At 37.4% G+C, this 19,545-nt stretch overlaps 1 protein-coding gene across 3 annotated transcripts; it reads left to right on the forward strand.

Moving 5' to 3' along the window:
• The first annotated feature begins 19 nt into the window (after window positions 1-19).
• Window positions 20-12,520, forward strand: LOC121376135 (SET domain-containing protein 9-like). 3 transcript variants are annotated; one of them, XR_005958408.1, is made up of 8 exons: window positions 20-114; window positions 5,262-5,366; window positions 6,716-7,077; window positions 8,145-8,268; window positions 8,859-8,974; window positions 9,529-9,652; window positions 11,340-11,486; window positions 11,633-12,520. XR_005958408.1 is itself a non-coding variant. In XM_041503937.1 (7 exons), exons 2-7 carry the CDS (start codon window positions 5,287-5,289, stop codon window positions 11,718-11,720), a joined length of 894 nt encoding a protein of 297 aa, XP_041359871.1. In that variant the 5' UTR covers window positions 20-114; window positions 5,262-5,286; the 3' UTR covers window positions 11,721-12,520. The 3 variants fall into 3 exon arrangements, 2 of the variants coding, with proteins under 2 accessions (XP_041359871.1, XP_041359872.1); XM_041503937.1 differs by lacking the exon at window positions 11,340-11,486; XM_041503938.1 differs by lacking the exon at window positions 11,340-11,486 and having other exon boundaries at window positions 11,637-12,520.
• The last annotated feature ends 7,025 nt before the right edge of the window (window positions 12,521-19,545 follow it).

Consider the following 19,545-nt stretch of genomic DNA (forward strand, 5'->3'; position numbering starts at 1 on the left):
GTGTTTACCCAATGAAAATAAAGATTTATTGCGGAACTGTTAAAATGTCTGCGCCCATAGATTTTTGTTGTTGGTCATAGAAACATTGTTTTATTCCTTTTCTGTTTTCGCTAGGTAATTGGCATTGTAATCAACATTTGTGTATCCCGTCTAAGATGTTGTTAGTCACTTACCAACTGTAAAAATATCATATACACCTTTGTTTGAAGGAATTTCTGTTGATTTGAGTTTTGACAGCTGTCAAAATGTTGAATCCATGAGACTGATGAGTCATGACGTTTCGCCCCCAAGGCAGTTCGTCCACTTGACAATTCGTCCACAGACGATTCGTCCACTCACCTCGGACAATTCGTCCACTCGATGACTGCATTTTTTTTCCAAACATATCAATAGTTATTTCTTTCACATTGTAATCGTTTCTTAACATTATTTTGTGTATACTATAACCAAAAAAGTAAAATAGAGTTAGAATTCAACATTACTATCCAGTTTTTATTAACTGTTTGTATTCATTATCATGCGGATGATTCGTCCACGGACGATTCGTCCACTCGTTCGTACACAATGTGGTAAATAGGTAATGCAAGCCTCCGGATTCCCAGTCTGGAGCTCCACGCAGTAAGACGTGTTTGTTTCGCGTGTGCACACTGCACGTGCTTTCGTGTGCTCGACTTGGGGGTCCTTCATTTCGTTGTTTTTGTCAGCGAAATGAAGTTTTGTACTGGGATGTATGCGGCCATTGGAACTGATTGAACGCTGGAACGCTTCTCGTTTCGACAGCCTGCACCATCAGGTTGGATTCTTTTTTAGCGAGATTCCTTGCCTCCACGTCATTTCTCCGTCTGACTGTCAACTTGGGGTTTTTCGTAAATCGTATGACGGCCATTCTGCAGAACGCCACGGTTGTTCGCGTTTAGTCTCTACATGTCCGAGCCTGTCCTAGCAGCGCTGGAAGATTGACCGCCCCACTCTAAGAGCGGGGTCGGCCCCTACTACTCTTTTTCTAGACTTTACCTTGCTTTATAGTGATAATATCTCGTATCCTCCAGAGTCGGGGCCCGTCCGCACCACTATACCAAACCATGACGACTGGACTATACCCTAGTCTAATACTCTCTCTCGTTCAGACGGATCCGGCTTCTCAAGATCTGTATTTCAGCACAGCACTACACCTTCAACGTCTATCGACTGTCAGTCTAGGGGTTTTCTTGACGGGATGCAGCCCATCTCGTCCCTTTAGGCTGTGCGCCCAAACGGCCTTAACGAGGCCACTCGCGTGGACATATCGATCGGTCTTTAAACTTTTAGATCTGCGTTCAAAAGTGGTATATGGGCACGTTAAACTAGTTATCATCAGCAAGCCTCCGCGTCGGAAGACTTTATTACCCCCCCCCCCCCCCGTCATGTTCTCCTTCAATGGCGTAAAATTATATCCACTGTACCCTCCCTCGTCACGTTATACTTAATAACCTCGAATAAAATAAAAACGTGTTGTCTTCAATTCCAATTTACATTAAAAAACAATTCAACAAACCATAGTTTGACACCCAATAGCCGATGTATTTTTCATGTTGGGGTGTCGTTAAACATTAATTCATTAATTCATTCATTCATTCCGTCCATACAGGTAGTTAGCAGTGCAGCTTTGAAATAAGGCGTGTTGTTTTAGACGCTACTGGATCCAACTTGATGAAACAAGCTTAAGCAGTAATGAGCCTGCATTGCTAATTACTTCACAATATCACAATAGAGGACACCTGTACACTTACCACGTTGAAAGGGAAGGACTAAAGATTATCTTTACTGGGCACATTGTACTAAAAACATCCTACGACATGTAGCGTGAAAGGCGTACATTATAGAAACAAACAATAACCGAATAAATAGAAACGCCAAAGAATTATGTCTGCAGAGCATTGTTACAAAAACATCAACCAAGCGTAATCTAATGCAATATAATTTATTTTCACCTTTGTAAATTTATGACACAGCAAAAAAAAATATGGGGTAATAATGGATGAAATAAAAACCCAGTGGACGAATCGTCCGGTACTGATTTTTTGTAGTGGACGAATCGTCTCGAGTTCCTCAGTGGACGAATTTTCAATGGACGAATCGTCCGTGGACGAATTGTCCAGTGGACGAATCAACTGCATCCCGTTATTTGTTACTATGTCATTCCCAAGCATTGTTATCACGAGTTGTCATCGCCTATCCATGGTATAAATAGCAGGCTGTAGTCGTTCTTCTGTTGATTAACATCACAGAACCTTTTTGGTGACCGCAGACGTTGTAGTTTGTTGTATTTGCCAGCAGTATATTACTATTAGTAGATTTAAATTACCAGGATGTGTACCATCTCCTTATCATGGGACCGACTATGGGTTTCGGTTTCGATATAATAGGTACTCTTTGAATACACCTGAAAATGGCTGTTTACCATTCAGATATGAAGAACCTACGACATGGCACACCTGACTGAGAATTAAGCATTGATGACATTCATAATAAATATGTTTATTCCGGATTCTTACGAAAGTAAAAATCTGCGTGATCTGAAAATGTAAATCATACTTGCATCAACATAGGGTAGGGTTGCACTAGAGGAAGCTCGGCACACACAGATGGGTCCAGAACACACATTCACATCGACACAGTGGTATCTTTATGAGGTCGAACTGGTACCTCTGTGGGGGCAAACTGACATCCTGTTTGGGGGCAAACAGACCTGGGGGAAAACTGACTGGGGGCGAACTGGCTTGAGGGAACTTGATGTCAATACTGATAGGCATTAAGTTGATACCAGTGAATAGTTTGTAAAATATTTTTTTTTTAATGAATTGATTCTTAATTAACACAATTTATACACTCAAAATTATTTACAATTGTTATAAATGGATTATGAATACTATTCACTACAGTAGAGACAAATATGTAGCATTCCTTTTGCAGATCAAATATAATAATTAAAAACAAATTCTAACAACAGAGGGCTTAAAAATCATTTTAAAAAATGATTTGGCCTTGTTGATCTGGCAAGAGTGATGTCATGTGACACACCAAATGTTAATTCATCTTCCTCCATTTTAAGTCCATTTGTATGAGTTATGTGGAGCCGATGTCTGTAATTTTAAGGAACAAACAAAAACAACTTAGTAAAATCAATGGTTTTATATTTAGATACTTACTTGTTTGAACTTTATTGTTAATGAAAATGTTATAGAAGAGTTAAGAAAAACCTCACAAATGAAGCACAAGCAAACGACAACAAATAGGATGTTGATTGCACGATCCATGCGAGAAAATAAACTGAACTGAGTTGAAAGCATAACACAGTTAGGGATGTTGACGATAATAATTTAAAAAATGCTTTTACCATTTTGTTAAAATGTAACCTAACTTAAAAACATTTACGATGCTTAAATACCTGCGTTTAAGAAAAACATGCTTTATAAATATGACCCTATATCTTTACTTTGGATAATTGTTTACGCTTTCCTTTGTAGGTGTAATTAAGAATGTAACTAAAATGTATTAGACTACTATTGTGCACTCACCCCAAAACCAACACTGTTTAGTCAACTCGCCCACAAAAAGTTACCAACTTGCCCCATTTGCACTTTATTATGTTCAAAGTAAATTTAGATTAATATATTAGATTTGATGGAACTACAATACATAGTAACATGATCAATGAACAATTATTAAACTGCTTTTGTCTGCTGTAAACAGACCAGCACAGAAAAGTTGGAGCTACTAATTATCAGTCAACCAACCAAAGGTGTTTGAAGCATATAAAATCCATGTCATGCCAGAATTGCAATAACAAGACTGCATGGATGACATCTGCAATATTTGCCCATGACAAAACGTTAAAGCTACAAAAGGAAACTAAAGCACTACTTGTTGATAACTGTTCTGCTTTTCATGACGTTTATGACTGTCGCACATTCCTACTATTTTGGTAGTAATAAACATCTGTGATCCTCTGGCAAAACAGTTTTCAATCTCTATTTTGGTAGCAATAAACATCTGTGATCCTCTGGAAAAACAGTTTTCAGTCCCTATTGTACACTGATTAAGAAAATAAGGGTACAGTCCGAGTCTCACAGATAAAGTAGGCTTGACAGTTCATTGTAATATCTTAAGTTTGTAAAGGTCTATAGTCAAGACAAACTGGGAGGGAAAAAAATACACTATCAAACTGTACAAAACGGTCATCATTATTAATACACATGTAATAAATTATTGTTTATCCAATATTACCTCCCCAATATAAGACCAGTTTTAAAAAGACATACCAATGGCTGTAATAGTGGATAACTTTTCAATATAATATTAATTAATAAAGTGACTCAACAATGTTGTACATTACAGTTATTTATGGATAGTAAAGTTGAGATTGGGGTGAGTTGACCAAATATTGGGACAAGATGATCAAACACTGGGGCGAGTTGGTAACTTTTTGGTGGTGATTTGACTAAACTGTTTAGGCCGAGTTGGAGCAAGTTGGTAAGGTGCGAGTTGGTTTTGGGGCAAGTTTACCAACATTCTATTACTACACCACATTAATGATGATGTGAAACCTTAAATTGTGATATTTCCAACAGTTACCTCCCCTGTGTATGTAATATCACATTTTCTCATATTTTTATAAGTAAAACAAGCTTATTTTTTAATACTAATTTGATGTTTCTGGAGATTATAAAACCTATAGATCATTTTACAAATTATATTTTCAGTATACATGCTACTTCCTGTTGTATTTTAGCAGTGAATGTACTTTAAAATAAATAGAAAAAACAAACAAATACATTTTATGTTATTTTGAAATTAACAAGTCTGACCTATGTTATTGGTGTGACGACTGGCCTCAGTGGTGTCGTGGTTAAGCCATCGGACATAAGGTACAGGGTTTGTGGCCCAGTACTGGCTCCCACCCAGAGGGAGTTTTAATGATTTAATGGGCAGGTGTAAGACCACTACACCTTCTTCTCTTGCACTAACCACTAACTCACTGTCCTGGACAGCCAGCCCAGACAGCTGCGGTATGTGTCTAGGACAGTGTGCTTGAATCTTAATTGGATATAAGCACGAAAATAAGTTGAAATGAAATATTGGTATGACACATGGATTAAAATGTGGGATTAAAATAATTTGTTGATAAGAACACTTTTTAAACGTGTCATAGTCATTCATTCTGTATACATGTGCAGGTGCAACACTTGTTACTTTACTGGTAAATATTTTCTTTTTTATAGATAATATAATGACGAGTTACAAAGGATGCTAAAGTGGATTCTCAAGAAATGGAAGCAATACAGATATCGTTTTGTTCCATGGATTGCTTTTAACTTGAAAGACAGGTGATCACAAAATCCTTCACTAACAGATATTGTTATGCCCCAGTGATTGCTTTTAACTTAAAAAGACAGGGGATTACAAAATAATTTACTAACAATCATTGTGGTGATCAGATATTTATTTTTGTTAAATTTGGACTCATTGAAAAAATACTTATTCAACATATATTGAATAAAAAAACAAACACTACATTTTCTTAGAAATCCCTTTTGCAACAGTCAGAGTAATGGCATTTCTGCATTTAACAGGATAAGTAGTCCAGATGATGTCATAGGACATGTAATTTTTAAAAAGGTTTATCGTAGACATTTAGAGGCTGTTTTCTGATAAGACTCACACCTGACAAAAATAAGGTCTGATGCATTACAACATTTGTCTTTTTGTTGAATGGTTTGCACTTGGAAACCCACTGTCACCACTTCAAGGGCTACTCTTTTTCGATTAGCAGCAAGGGATCTTTTATATGCACCATCCCGCAGACAGGATAACACATGCCACGTCCTTTGATATACCAGTCGTGGTGCACTGGCTGGATTGTTTTGATGACGACTAGAAACATGAAAATTATGAGTTGTGATCGTCATCATGACGTGTTGTACCACCAGTGGGACCAACGCTTATCTGTCACAAACACCTGGTATCACCACTGTACTCACAGTGATTCAGGAGTGCATGTCATTATAGTTGTTAAAATATACTTTGAGCTCTGTCTTGTGCATAAATGCAGCTTTGTGGTTAAGATTTGTGAAAGCAGTCTCTGGAATGGCAGTCATCCTACAGATGAAGTGCCCAACAGTAAATAGTGGGAGCATATTATCACAACCTTAGTAAAACATCCTGCAGAGATGTGATATTGGATTTGTTAACATCCTCGTAGGAACGCCACTTGAAGATAAAAATGTATGATTTGTTTTGTCCAACTCTATGTAAATACGGTTTAAAGTATGGCTTCCACCCCCCACCCCCCACCCCCCCACACACACACTAAGAGTTTGTGTCTCGTCTCCCATACACACACATACTTCAGATATTGTTCCTATGGTTACTGGTTTTCTTGTTCACATTAGCTGACCCGTTTCATATTGAATATTCCAATGTAATGCTTTATCACCCATGTACACATCACTATAGTCCGTCCCACAGGGAACACCTTTTTTCATACTATGGAATTTAGCACAAGTTATTTATTTCTGAATCTATTGTTTTGTAACTTGCACACAAAAATAGTATTTTTTTGTTATTTCCAAAACACATATATTTCTTCTTGCATCAAACCAAACTGAAAGTATTAGTAAAAAACACTTTGTTCATTGATTCAATTTAGTTTGTTTCTTGTTTTTGTATCTTTCAGAACTGTCAGGAGTGTTCCATCTCAAGATGATCAGGTCATTTCTTCAGCACAAATCAACACTTTTCTCTTACAGTTTTTCTCCACGTTACAGACATTTTCCACAAAGAATAAAACTGATGATATTTCCTCCACCAATAACATAGTTCTTGACAAAGCAAATATACACAGAAAACCTCAGAATAATGAACCATTATTGCATTCAAACCATGCTGAATATATTTATGAGACAAACCTTCAACTTATGAATGAATTGTGTGGTTTTACCATTAAAAGAGTTAGCAGTGTCCTTGGTGATGGAGGGCTTGGTGTCCAGGTGACTTCAGGTTATGTTCCACCAAACAGTATTGTGGCCATGTATCCAGGTAATCAACTTGTTCTGTTGGAGTGTTAAGAATTGTTACAGGAACCTGATAATTAGAAGATAATAGTAATATAGTTTAGTAGTTGGGGGTTTTGCCAGAGGGACAGGAGTTAAAATTACATACCTAAAAGCTTGGAAATTAATGGATACATGTTTAAATTATAATTTTTAGATTCTTGACAAACATTATAATAAGATATCTACTGTTTAACAGGGGTGGGAATTGTCTTCGGATTAGCTGTTTTCCTATCATGGAACATTGCGTTTCCTTGCATTTTAATCGTCCTTTCCTCCAAAATGTGTCCGATGGCAAAGATTTTAACCTAGGATATCAAGAATGTCCGGGACCTCTCTAGATTTCCTCTTTTTTTACAGTTCACCAATTCCCACCCCTGGTTTAAAATTTATCAAAGAGCACAAAATGCAGTATCCAATTTCAAAACATTTCAAATCCATAACCACTTAGTGGGAGTATTTGTGATCTCTTTTGTTTTTATTATGTACCCTCAAATTATTTTCTGGCAGAAAACTTCACAGTATCTAGTATGCAGTAGGCCATAGGATCAAAGAGTTGTTATTTCCATGCCTCCCACCCCAGCCTTTGTCTAGTTTTCTTATTTTCGTGCTTATATCCAATTAAGGTTCAAGCATGCTGTCCTGGGCACACTCCTCAGCTATCTGAGTTGTCTGTCCAGGGTCCCATTCCACAAAGCGATCTTAGCACTATGAATATTGTATTTATACACTTAAGACAATCTTAGTGCTATGATCGCTTCATGGAACAGGGCCCAGGACAGTGAGTTAATTGTTGGTTAGCGAGAGAGAAGAGGGTATAATGCCTTACACCTGCCCATTGAGTCCTTAAGAACTCGCTGCAAACCCTGTACCTACCAGCCTGTAGTCCGACGGCTTAACCACTGCGCCACCAAGGCCAGTAGGTGTGGAAGGAACTGGCTATGTTCATATACCATACATTCTAACCGATTGAAAAATCAAGTGTTGATCAGCTGGTACAAACCCATTATAATCGATCATAAACTTCCATCCAATTCCCATCACTACTTACAGGTGTGATCTACAAGCCGTATGAACCACTGTTTTTTCAGAGTCTGTCCAACTCATTCATTTTCCGCTGTATTGATGGTTTCCACATCGATGGTAATGACAAGAATCTCTCCAAGTTTCTCTACAGGTAACGTCTAACAGAGCAGATTTCAAATACAAGTAGCCTAGGGTTTTACAACTTCTGAATCAGTAATATTTCTATTGTAGATATGGCTGTTGGGTTTATACTTAATTTTGCTTCACCTTACTGTTCACTCCATAATACTAATAATGTCCATGCTTTAAAGCAGTTATATTGTCCCATATATAGTGACAAAGTTGGGGGTAAAGTAATTATATGGTTTTCTCTTTTATTAAAAATTTTATTTTCATATGTTTTAAATAGACAAAAAAGAGCTCTATGATTCAACAGCTCACCATCTCGGGTCCAACTAGAAATAGAATTGGGAGCTTATACTATGAAGAATTGTTTTGTTTGGAATGATACTATACACTAGACTAATACAACATATATTACATGCAAGTTGAGTCATATTTTACATGCATGTTTACATACATGGCATGAAGATTGTAATTGAAAATTGTTTAAAAAAATTGAAGTTACATGTACTTATGATTTATGAAAAACTTTATTGTAAACCTAATTTTCACCCATTTGAATACAATGAATTGATATGTAACTAAAGTGTTTGTTGGGTTTTTGTTGTCTTCTTGCAGATCATGCAGCCAAAGAGATCGGATTGGTCCTTATGAGACATGTGATGTAACATGGCTGACTCCTCATCCTGTAAACCCATTAGCTGTTGGCCAGTATGTCAACAATCAGTCAAAAAGTGAGGAGCCACCTCTAGCTGTGTCATTTGTTTTGTAAACATTAGGTCAGGTCAGGTCATAGATTTAATGTGCACATTCAGAGCAAGCTGTTGTAGCGCACACATGTTGTGGGCATGGTGCCGGCCTCAGTCGGCTCCCCTGTCCATAACAGGAAAGGTGGGGGAGGTAGAAGGACCACCTGCGCTGACTGGCGCAAGGGAGCGCCAGCCGCCCGCATGATCAGTAAACATTTATTGTACAAAGTATTTATGCAGTATTTATGTTCATTACTTTCTATACTACAATCTTTCTTGTCTTACTTTATTGAAGTCAAAAAGTAAACTATATGGATTATTTTTTTCATTACATTACTCTTTCTTGTTTTTTTGTCAAATAGTACTAGAATAATAATGAATTTTACCAAAGGAATGTATTTTATAAAATTAATGAAAAATTTAATTTAATTGTTTTAATATGCATTGAGATCGGCATTCATGGGTGCCACTTTGAGCAACACCAAATCGGTTTATAGTGGGCAAGACATTTAATTCCACTGAATTCTTGTTATTTAAAGGATTCCCAGCTAATGTGGTGTACCAGGAGTTTGACATCCCCCGGGACTGGCCTCTGCAATTGAGACGGTTCATACCAAATGTACACTACAACTCTGGTCTAGATGACCCCACAATTGAAAGCAGGTTTGTAAATAATTTTATGCTTACTAATGTCTGACATACACCAAAAATACATTTCACCTGGTACTTGTATTATCATTGATTTGAAAGTGATTAAGTAGTGCATGCCATTATGACTTTCAAAATGTCTCTTGAATTCTGACATGTATAGAAATACAAATATATCATTAAGATTTGCCATGCCAGCTATGGAGAGTGGCAGTCCTCAAAAGGTTGAAAAGATGTCTTAGGGCTTTAGATCACACTAATTTGGGCACAATGGGTATTTGTTGTCGGTTCTGAGTAAACCAAGGTCTATTAGTGCAGTAATGTTAATAGTATATAAAGAGTTGTACTTATTCAGTATATTTTAATCTAACTACAGCTGACATTCCATTATTTTGAGGTGAAATGTTTTGATTTTAGCATGTTTGTACTTATTTTGGGCTTGTGTATTTTGGGCATGCTTATTTTGGGAACACCCTTTACCGCCTCACCTTTGAGATACAATCTTGTATATGCTAATGGTTTTGTCATTCTGAATTTGCAGAACGTGAACATTTTATTCTAATGTTTTAATAGAAGCTTTGATTGCTAACCTTTATGGAATAGGCTTAAATGACATAAATGCTCATTTAAAGGAATGCTAAAGCAAGGCTTTTGGACTGGTGTGCATATTCAATAATACATAATGCACATTATTACTTAATATCAACAAGTATAATCGTATAGTTAATTAATAAAACGGTTAAATGTGACAGCTATTATATATAACGGGTGCAGCCATTTTGTACCATCCCAGTGAATACGCCCTCTGGCAAGCTGGTGGTTACGTAATACCTAACGTGTCACGTCAGGAATTAGTCTTAGAACTGAAGAAACAAAACATACCTGATTTTTGCGGATGCATCGCAGTGTTCTGTAATAATATATATCCCAGTAACACAGCAACGTGTATATGTGGTTTATTTTTCAATACAAAATAAACCACCATTGTCAAAGTGTTGAAATAACTGTATTATATTTTGTATATAAATTAACCCACTTACTGAAATAATAGTCAGGAGTGTTTTCTTGCTCAATTGGTCTTTTCTTTCTGTGGCCTGTACCTGTGGTTCTTGATTGGCAGGTGTATATTTAGATGGTCCCTAGACACTGTGTCTAGACACACTAAAAAGACGTGCCTCTTTTATTAAGATCACAGGGTATTGTTTGATAACCTCAAATCGTAATTGACTTTACCAGCTTTATTACTGTAAGTAATTCTGTAAAACCCTTGATTAAGTAGACTTTCCCATCTAAAATCACCAAACTGACCAATGTGAGAGGTCATTTTTGCTCCAACGTATCCTACCAATAGGCCTTATAATATGCATTTTTTCTTTGGATTTTTAAAAAGAAAAAAATACTATAACTCCATTTCGTTATATTGATGCAAATTGAAATATATTTAGTTAAATAGTTTATTATACTATCAAGTCATTTATGTTGTTTTACAAGTCAGGTTGATGCAAGCGAAGCACCTTGTCGTAAGTTAGAGCATTTGTTTACACTGTGCATAATAGAGAAGTTGGACCTGAGCTGACGTCACTTCGCCCCAAGCTATACCACCGGACGTCACAAAAACGAAACAAAATGGCTGCCCCCACTTAGCAGGAATAAACATGTTTTTTTATTAATTCTAAAATTATGCATTTTTCATTTGTTAAAGTGTCAGTATGTGTTGGTGGTCCGGGTATGCATCTTTCCAACACATAAGGCTCTTGTTGGAGTTTAGTCTACCTTTAAACAGCAACTGAATGAACGAATGCTTTCAAATTCTGAACCAACAACAGCAGCCATTAGGTGTCACACACAGGTATATTGTAATGCTACAGATCTGTAGAATTAAAAAACCCTAATACAGTTTGGATATCATAACATTTTCTACTTAAAATAGTAAGACTAGGCCAAATAATGTACTGATGGGTAATTAATGCAGACTCATGACTGGTTTATTTTCAGGCAGACTAGAGTCATAGTGTTGGTGTCACTTAGAACTATCCAGTGTGGAGAAGAACTTTTTTCTACATATTTCACAATTGTGCACTGACTTGCTTGGAGATGTCTTCTAGTTGCTGTGATACAATATTGTTTTTTAGTGTCAAATGATGAATTTGAAAAAATCAACATTATATTAAGGACTAAATTCTAGTGGACTCTCAGGCCAAAGAGTGCTGTGTTGCATTTTGACACATCTTTCTCATCTTCTACTTTCTGACCATCATTCTCATCTATCACCCTCTGGCCATCTTTCTCCTTATTTTAATACAAAAAAAGTCCAAAATATTCTGTTATCACAATGTGTTTCAATGTGCTTTATCATTGTGGTTACTTTCATCTTAAATCCAAACTGTCTGCTAAAATTATCACTATAGATACCAGTTGAAGCACAGGTTAACTGCAAGGGCAAGCACCAATAATAACTTAATTGAAATAGAGTTTCTACATTTTAAAGAAAACCTGGGTTGTTAAGGATATGTAAGAAATAGAATACTACACTTGTGTCCATTGGATACGATTTATCATACAATTTGATGCTTAAAGACATGTCCATCTCATTTTCATTTGTTAGATACAATTTCAAAGAGCTCATAAAATAAATGGTATCCAATGACAACTCATGTATTATTTTTCTTGTTTATCTGTTTATTTCCCCATTGGTCACTGAGAACATATCATTCATTGGTGTAACATACTATGTGATCGGGCAGTTTAGCATATACTAACCATTAACTAAATATGATGTCATCATAACTTTGGCAAACATGTAAAACAACATGATTTAAATTACATTTATGTGTATTATTTCCTGTGTTAAATTTGCAATAAAATTTAGATAACAAACTAAAACAACTTTTATTTTTGATTAGAGCTGGGCGGTATACTGTATATACTGTTTGGTATCGGTATCACATCAATACCGATATACCGTACCGAGCAAATCTTAAAATACAGAAATGTCGGAATTGAAAAATATTACCTGTCATTTAATAAAGCACTAACAATATAGAAGAGTGGACAGATATCGTTCTGTTCCTCGGAGTCTTAACTCGGGCATGCATTTAAATCAGAGTCCTTCGAAAGTACCGCGCGATATCGATATCTGTATTGTTATTGCTCCAATACCGTACCAATATTGAGGTAAATCGGCCAAAAAATACCAATACTGATATCGAACCTGAAACTTCAATTACCGTTCAGTTCTATTTTTGAGATGTATTTATGAAAGTGTAGAAAACAAAATATTTTTGCATTACTGAGAATAGATGGTAGAATAAAATGTATAAATTATATCTCTCGTAAAATTATTTCACTGGGAACATAAACTTGATAATAACTGATAACTTTTCTATAATCTATTTTTTATTAGGTGCAGAAAAAAAAAAGCTATGCAAGTTTTATTGGTAGTCTGAGTCTTGAATTAGTCCAAACATTGTCGGATTTAGAATACATGCACACATGCACAGGCTCGAAGGAAGCAAGTGAACATTGGTGCTGACTGATATCAAGAGTGTGAAGCTCCCATGCTTCTAAAGAGGTCTGGAGGCATGCTGCCCTTGAAAATTATGAAAAGTAGATTTTTTTTTAATGCATTTTTTATAGTGTATAATTTCTGTATATGGCGCGGGATGTTGCCCATTGGTTAAGCACTAGCTTGATACACAGTCGGTCTGTGATTGAACTTCATCACTCCATTGAGCTATTTCTCATTCCAGCCAGTGCACCATGACTGGTATATCTAAACCCATGGTATGTATTATGAAAAATTTGTTTTGTTAAACAACACCACTAGAGCACATTGATTATTTAATAATTAGCTGTTGAATGTCAAACATTTGCTACTTCTGACTCGTAGTCATTAGAGGAAACCTCTATTTTTCCATTAGCAGCAATGGATCTTTTCCCATAGACAGGAACAAAAATACCACGGCCTTTGTTCAGTTGTGGTGCGCTGGTTGGAACGGGGAAAAAATCAATCAGTTGAATGGATCCACCGAGGTGGTTCGATCCAGCGACGCAAGCACATCAAACAAGCACTCAACCGAGAGCTAAATCCTGCCCCTGTGTGTTATGTGGTCATGCAGAAGTGTATTTACTCATATGTAAGTTTGCTCCATATGAAAATTCATCATGCAAACCCTTATCATATGAGACACATTCTGACGGTTACGTTGCAGTTGTTATCTGCTAATGATATTGAAATAAAACTACAGAACTGAAAACAACAGGAGATGGAAACAAAATATAGTGACATCAGCGGAACCTTGTATATGTTAGCCAGAGCAAGTCCACTTGTCCAGGTCATAACAAAAACCTACAACCATAGACTTAATCTGTGTGCATTTGTGTTTATATACATATATGTACACACATGTGTATACTAGTATCTACACACACATGCATACCCATGTCAATTAAAGTTGATATTATTGAACTTGTATCTTGTTTGGTCGTAACCCACACATACTCGACCTTTCCCTATGCAAATAATCTTTATAATGGGAGTCTTGTGATTCAGTGATGAGAATGTGGCATCCATTAATGGCTTGTGCACAATTAGGAAATAATATTTCTTTTTAAATTCATTTATGACTGACTTTAGTTTTTATCAACATTAGGAATCACCAATATACTCGTCCATTGGAACATTTATTATAGATTCACTGACATGTACACATCCATGTACCACGGTCGATGCCTAATCATTTAAATGGTAAACGAACCCAGTTTTTCTTTGGTTTGATTCAAAAAGCATTTCAGAAATTATGAAACCAATCTTAATGATAATCCACCATTTTGATTATCGTACCTTTAAACCTATATATTCTTTTCTTGAGTTTGTCCAACCGCAAGTGCAGCATATATACTGAACAAAATAAGAAACTTCCGCTAACTTTGCTTAAACATAACTTGATGAAAACAAACCGGGGGAATAATTGTTATATATGCGTTTAAAGAGTGTTCCATGATGCATCGTTTGGTGCAAAAATCATGGCCATAGGTTAACAGAAACTGAGAATTTTTTTGACCAAGTGTGGTAGGGGTTACAAAAAAAAACACACACACTTAATAACGGGTATGACCACCTCTTGAATCGACCACTGCAGTGCATCGCAGGCGCATAGAATTGACTAAAGTGTTGATTTCTGCCTGTGGAATATTGTTCCATTCCTGAATAAGCGCATGACGAAGTTCGTTGACGTTAGCGGGTGGGTTGGGACGACGCCTCAATCGTCTGTCCAGACTATCCCAGACATGCTCGATGGGGTTGAGATCAGGACTTTTGTCCTAAACAAATTTACAGTGTCTCTAGCTGTATGAGAGGTGGCATTATCATGCTGAAAAATCGAGATGTTGGCGTTCTTATGGAACAGAGGAATGACGTGATGAGCGAGAATGTCATCGCGGTAACGTTGAGCATTTAAATTGCCATCAATGACGACTAGTGGTGAACGATAACCATGGGCAATGGCTTCCCAGACCATGACAGAAGCCCCACCCCCGAAACGATCTCGTTCAAGAAGACAACAGTCAGCATAGCGTTCATTTCTCCTACGGTAGACGCGCACCCTACCATCACCACGTTGTAAAGAAAATCTGGATTAATCCGAAAAAAGAACAGTATTCCAGCGTCGCCGTATCCAACGAGTGTGTACACGTGCCCAATTAAGACAATTTAGACGTTGACGTTGCGTTAAAACGCATCCGACGTAAGGACGTCGTACATGTGAACCGTTCTCCCGCAGACGATTACGAACAGTTTGCCCACTGATTCGGTTATTATGAAGTCCAGGTGTGGCACTAGTAGTGCCAGTTTGGAATCGATTGCGCAAATGCGTGTTCATGATATAGCGGTCTTGACCACGCGTTGTAACACGCGGACGTCCACGACGTGGCATGTCGTTGGTGCTTCTTGTCGTTCGAAATCTTACGCGAAGATTTCGTATCGCTCGACTAGAACTCCCAACATGCCTTGTAACGTCTTCTGTCGACATGCCAGCATCAAGCATGCCAATCGCCCGTTCGCGTAAATTATTGGGTATTCTTGGCATACTAAAAATGCTAAAATGTAAAAAACGTTAATTTTTTTACAAATTTTGAAGCGTTTTCATTCATTTGACAACAATGTCAGTAAGACAAGTAAAACAAATTGACCGAATACTACACGGGACATGTCGAACCATGCATGCATGTGCAAACTGAATTTCACGTTGTCGACGATTAACAGTGCAAAAATAATCGATAAAATTCATGAATCCTGATAATACAGCCCAAGGCTAATACTACCTATATAATTTCATTACACAATGAATTCTTTAACACAACAAATACTATATGTACAAATCGAAAGTTTCTTTTTTTGTTCAGTATACTTTGTGTTGCTTTTTTTTTTGCTTGTTTTTTTTGTTTTGTGAATAACAACCTTTCCAGCTTATGGTGTATACAAATGTACTTAAAATGTATGAGCCCTTTGGTTTAATTAATAAAATACTCACCTTTTATTAATATCGTGTGAACGCTTTTACTTACATGAGTAAATTTACTCGTGAGCAAATTAACACATGGAAGTAAACTGTGTGCATGCGTTTGGTGCTTCATGAGTAATTATTAGGAGATAAATCCACTTTGGTTTACCACTATAAACATAACCATAGATATATTTTAAGTAGGTTACACAAATATGCTTTGTGTATTTCATATTAAATTACATCAGTGATCAAAGTATGTTGTTTAGTTGCTAAGTTATTAAGCACGATTGTAGTGGGGTCCTGTTCTAGAAATCGGATTTGATTTGGGTCAGGCGCTGCATATATCTACAAATCTCAAGGTTATGGATATTGACTTAATTATCTTGTTTATGCAATTAAATCTAAAATGTTATCGTATCTTGGTAACTTTGCGTGCTCTTGAGTAGTGGTTTGATTACTAATGATCAAAATAATGTAATTGATATTCAATGTACTCGAGTAACCCGACGAAGCATGGCGTGAACTCCTAAAACATAAAGCAATGAGCGTCTCCTGTAGACTTCTTTCATATCAAAAACAACTATAAAGTATTTCTGGTGTCAGAATGTCAAGTGCGAATTTATAAATAACTATTATCTTATTGTTCTGTTATTTGGACTTATTGACAGCCTTTTAAAATTAGTTTTGGTCGATTTTTAATTCCGGTTGATAAGTCGCGCGCCCGTGAATCGTAAGAATGGCAGAGAGGTACAAAATAGTTTCCAGCACAGCGGTGGATAGCAGCGCTGGGTCCGTGTTTCATATGAGAGCCCCCAAAGTGTTCATTTCATTTCAGATTATATATGTTAAACTATATTCCACTGCACTCAACTCCATACATTGCCTTTACATCTGATGACTTAAAGGGACATTCCTGACTTTGCTGCAATTTTAAAGATAATATCGACTAATAAAGACTTTTTAACAATTATAATTATATATCAAATATATTTTTCTGCATAAAAATATTAGTGTCTGTACATTAAACGTGTTTCTGATCGTTCTAAGGTCAAATTTCATTTTATTTTGTTAAAATATTTTTTTTCGTACGTACAAAATGTTTTGAAGACAAAATCCAGTTTGGGCTTCTTACAAATATTAAGACGACCAGAAACGCATTGAATATACAGACACTGATATTCTAAACAAGAAAATATATTTGATATGTAAGTTTAATCGTAGAAGTATTTTATTAGTCGGAAACACCTTACAATGCAGCAAACTCAGGAATGTCCCTTTAAGCATTGTAGTATGAAGCCCAGGCCTTGAAAGGGCCGCTATCAGATGAGTACGTACCATAAAATGTTTGTTCCAAAGTGAAAATACGGTAACCATTTTAGCCAGCAACAACAAAATCAAACTAAACAAGTGTGTTTTGCTAATGTTTGTAATAAGCACAAACTGGATTTTTTTTTTATATATATATATATATATATACTCTTCAAAAAAAGAAACGCAAAAGGGTACAAATGGGTTATAACTCCGATTTTATGTTTCCTACCGGTTCATGCTTTGTGAATATAAGGTCATTGCATGTCCCAAACACATTCCCACGGTTACATTCGATAAAACGCAGCTACTGTACAATAAAGTTCCAAAATGTGAATATTCGCAAAAACGCAGCCACGTGCAAACCATGTCACCACTGCACGTGCGTTGTCTGCACGTGCAACATGAACACCGACAGTATAAAAGTGCAGGGTGTTCGCTTGCCTGGCCTCTGTATCTGGCCGACAGTTGACAATCCAGGACATGCCACGTCTCAGTGAACCGCAGAGAAACAATGCCATTGGCCGACTAGACGCAGGCGAATCCAGAACGGCCGTTGCCAGGGCATTCCATGTGTCCCCAAGCACCATCTCCAGACTGTGGGACCGTTACCAGCAACATGGATCAACACGTGACCTCCCTAGATCCGGTCGACCACGGGTCACAACCCCCGGGCAGGACCGCTACATCCGGGTACGCCACCTTCGGGAACGATTGACTACTGCCACCTCCACAGCCGCAGCAATACCAGGTTTGCGCAGGATATCCGACCAGACCGTACGGAACCGCCTACGTGAGGTAGGAATTCGTGCCAGACGTCCAGTTCGAGGTGTCATCTTAACACCACACCACAACACCGTCGACTCCGACTGCAGTGGTGCCAGATTCATCGACAATGGCCTCAACTGCGATGGAGACAGGTGTGGTTCAGTGACGAGTCCCGATTTCTGCTCCGACGTCATGATGGAAGATGTCGCGTGTATAGGCGTCGTGGTGAACGTTATGCGGCAAACTGCGTGCAGGAAGTGGACAGATTCGGCGGGGGTAGTGTCATGGTGTGGGCAGCCATCTCACACACTGGCAGAACTGACCTGGTCCACGTGCAGGGCAACCTGAATGCACAGGGCTACATTGACCAGATCCTCCGGCCACACATCGTTCCAGTTATGGCCAACGCCAACGCAGTGTTCCAACATGACAACGCCAGGCCTCACACAGCACGTCTCACAACGGCTTTCCTACAGAACAACAACATTAATGTCCTTCCTTGGCCATCGACATCACCGGATTTGAACCCAATTGAGCATCTATGGGACGAGTTGGACCGACGCCTCCGACAGCGACAACCACAGCCCCGAGCTGGCAGCAGCCTTGCAGGGCGAGTGGGCCACCATCCCCCGGGACGTCATCCGTACTCTGGTTGCTTCAATGGGCAGGCGGTGCCAGGCAGTTGTCAACACACGCGGAGGCCACACCCGGTATTGACTCCAGATGACCTTGACCTTGGTGGTGTGTCCTATCACTTACTCACAATGGACTAGAGTGAATTGTGAACAATCCTGCAACATTTGGTAATTATCGGACTCGCCATTCAATAATTAAATCAATTCTCCAAATGTTACGACAATGTGGTTTTGCGTTTCTTCTTTTGAAGAGTATATATATATAGTTCCAACGAAATAAAATGAAAATTGAACTATTATAAGCATTAGGACGATCAGAAATACATTTAGAATACAGACACTGGTTATTTAATATGTCTTCTTTGTTGTTAAAAAAGGCTTTGTTACTCGAAAGCATCTTACTCAGTTTCAGTCAGTGAAAACTGACACTTACGTTTAGTTAATTTACAAACCTGCGTTTTTAGAATTATGAAAAATGCATTTCGGGGTATTACAGAAACCTGGATGACCAAAACCATTATTCGAAAATTAATATTCAAAATAATAAAATGTAAATATTTCTAATTTAAATTATCATAAACGACTTTAATAGTGAATATTACGTCATAGTTTTTTTTAAAACTAGGGTCTATCACTTTAATGTCGAAAAACCTTTAAAATTATAATTCTTCGATCAAAATGGGATGTGAAATTT

This window comes from Gigantopelta aegis, chromosome 6 (assembly GCF_016097555.1).
Source record: "Gigantopelta aegis isolate Gae_Host chromosome 6, Gae_host_genome, whole genome shotgun sequence".
Lineage (NCBI taxonomy): Eukaryota > Metazoa > Mollusca > Gastropoda > Neomphalida > Peltospiridae > Gigantopelta > Gigantopelta aegis.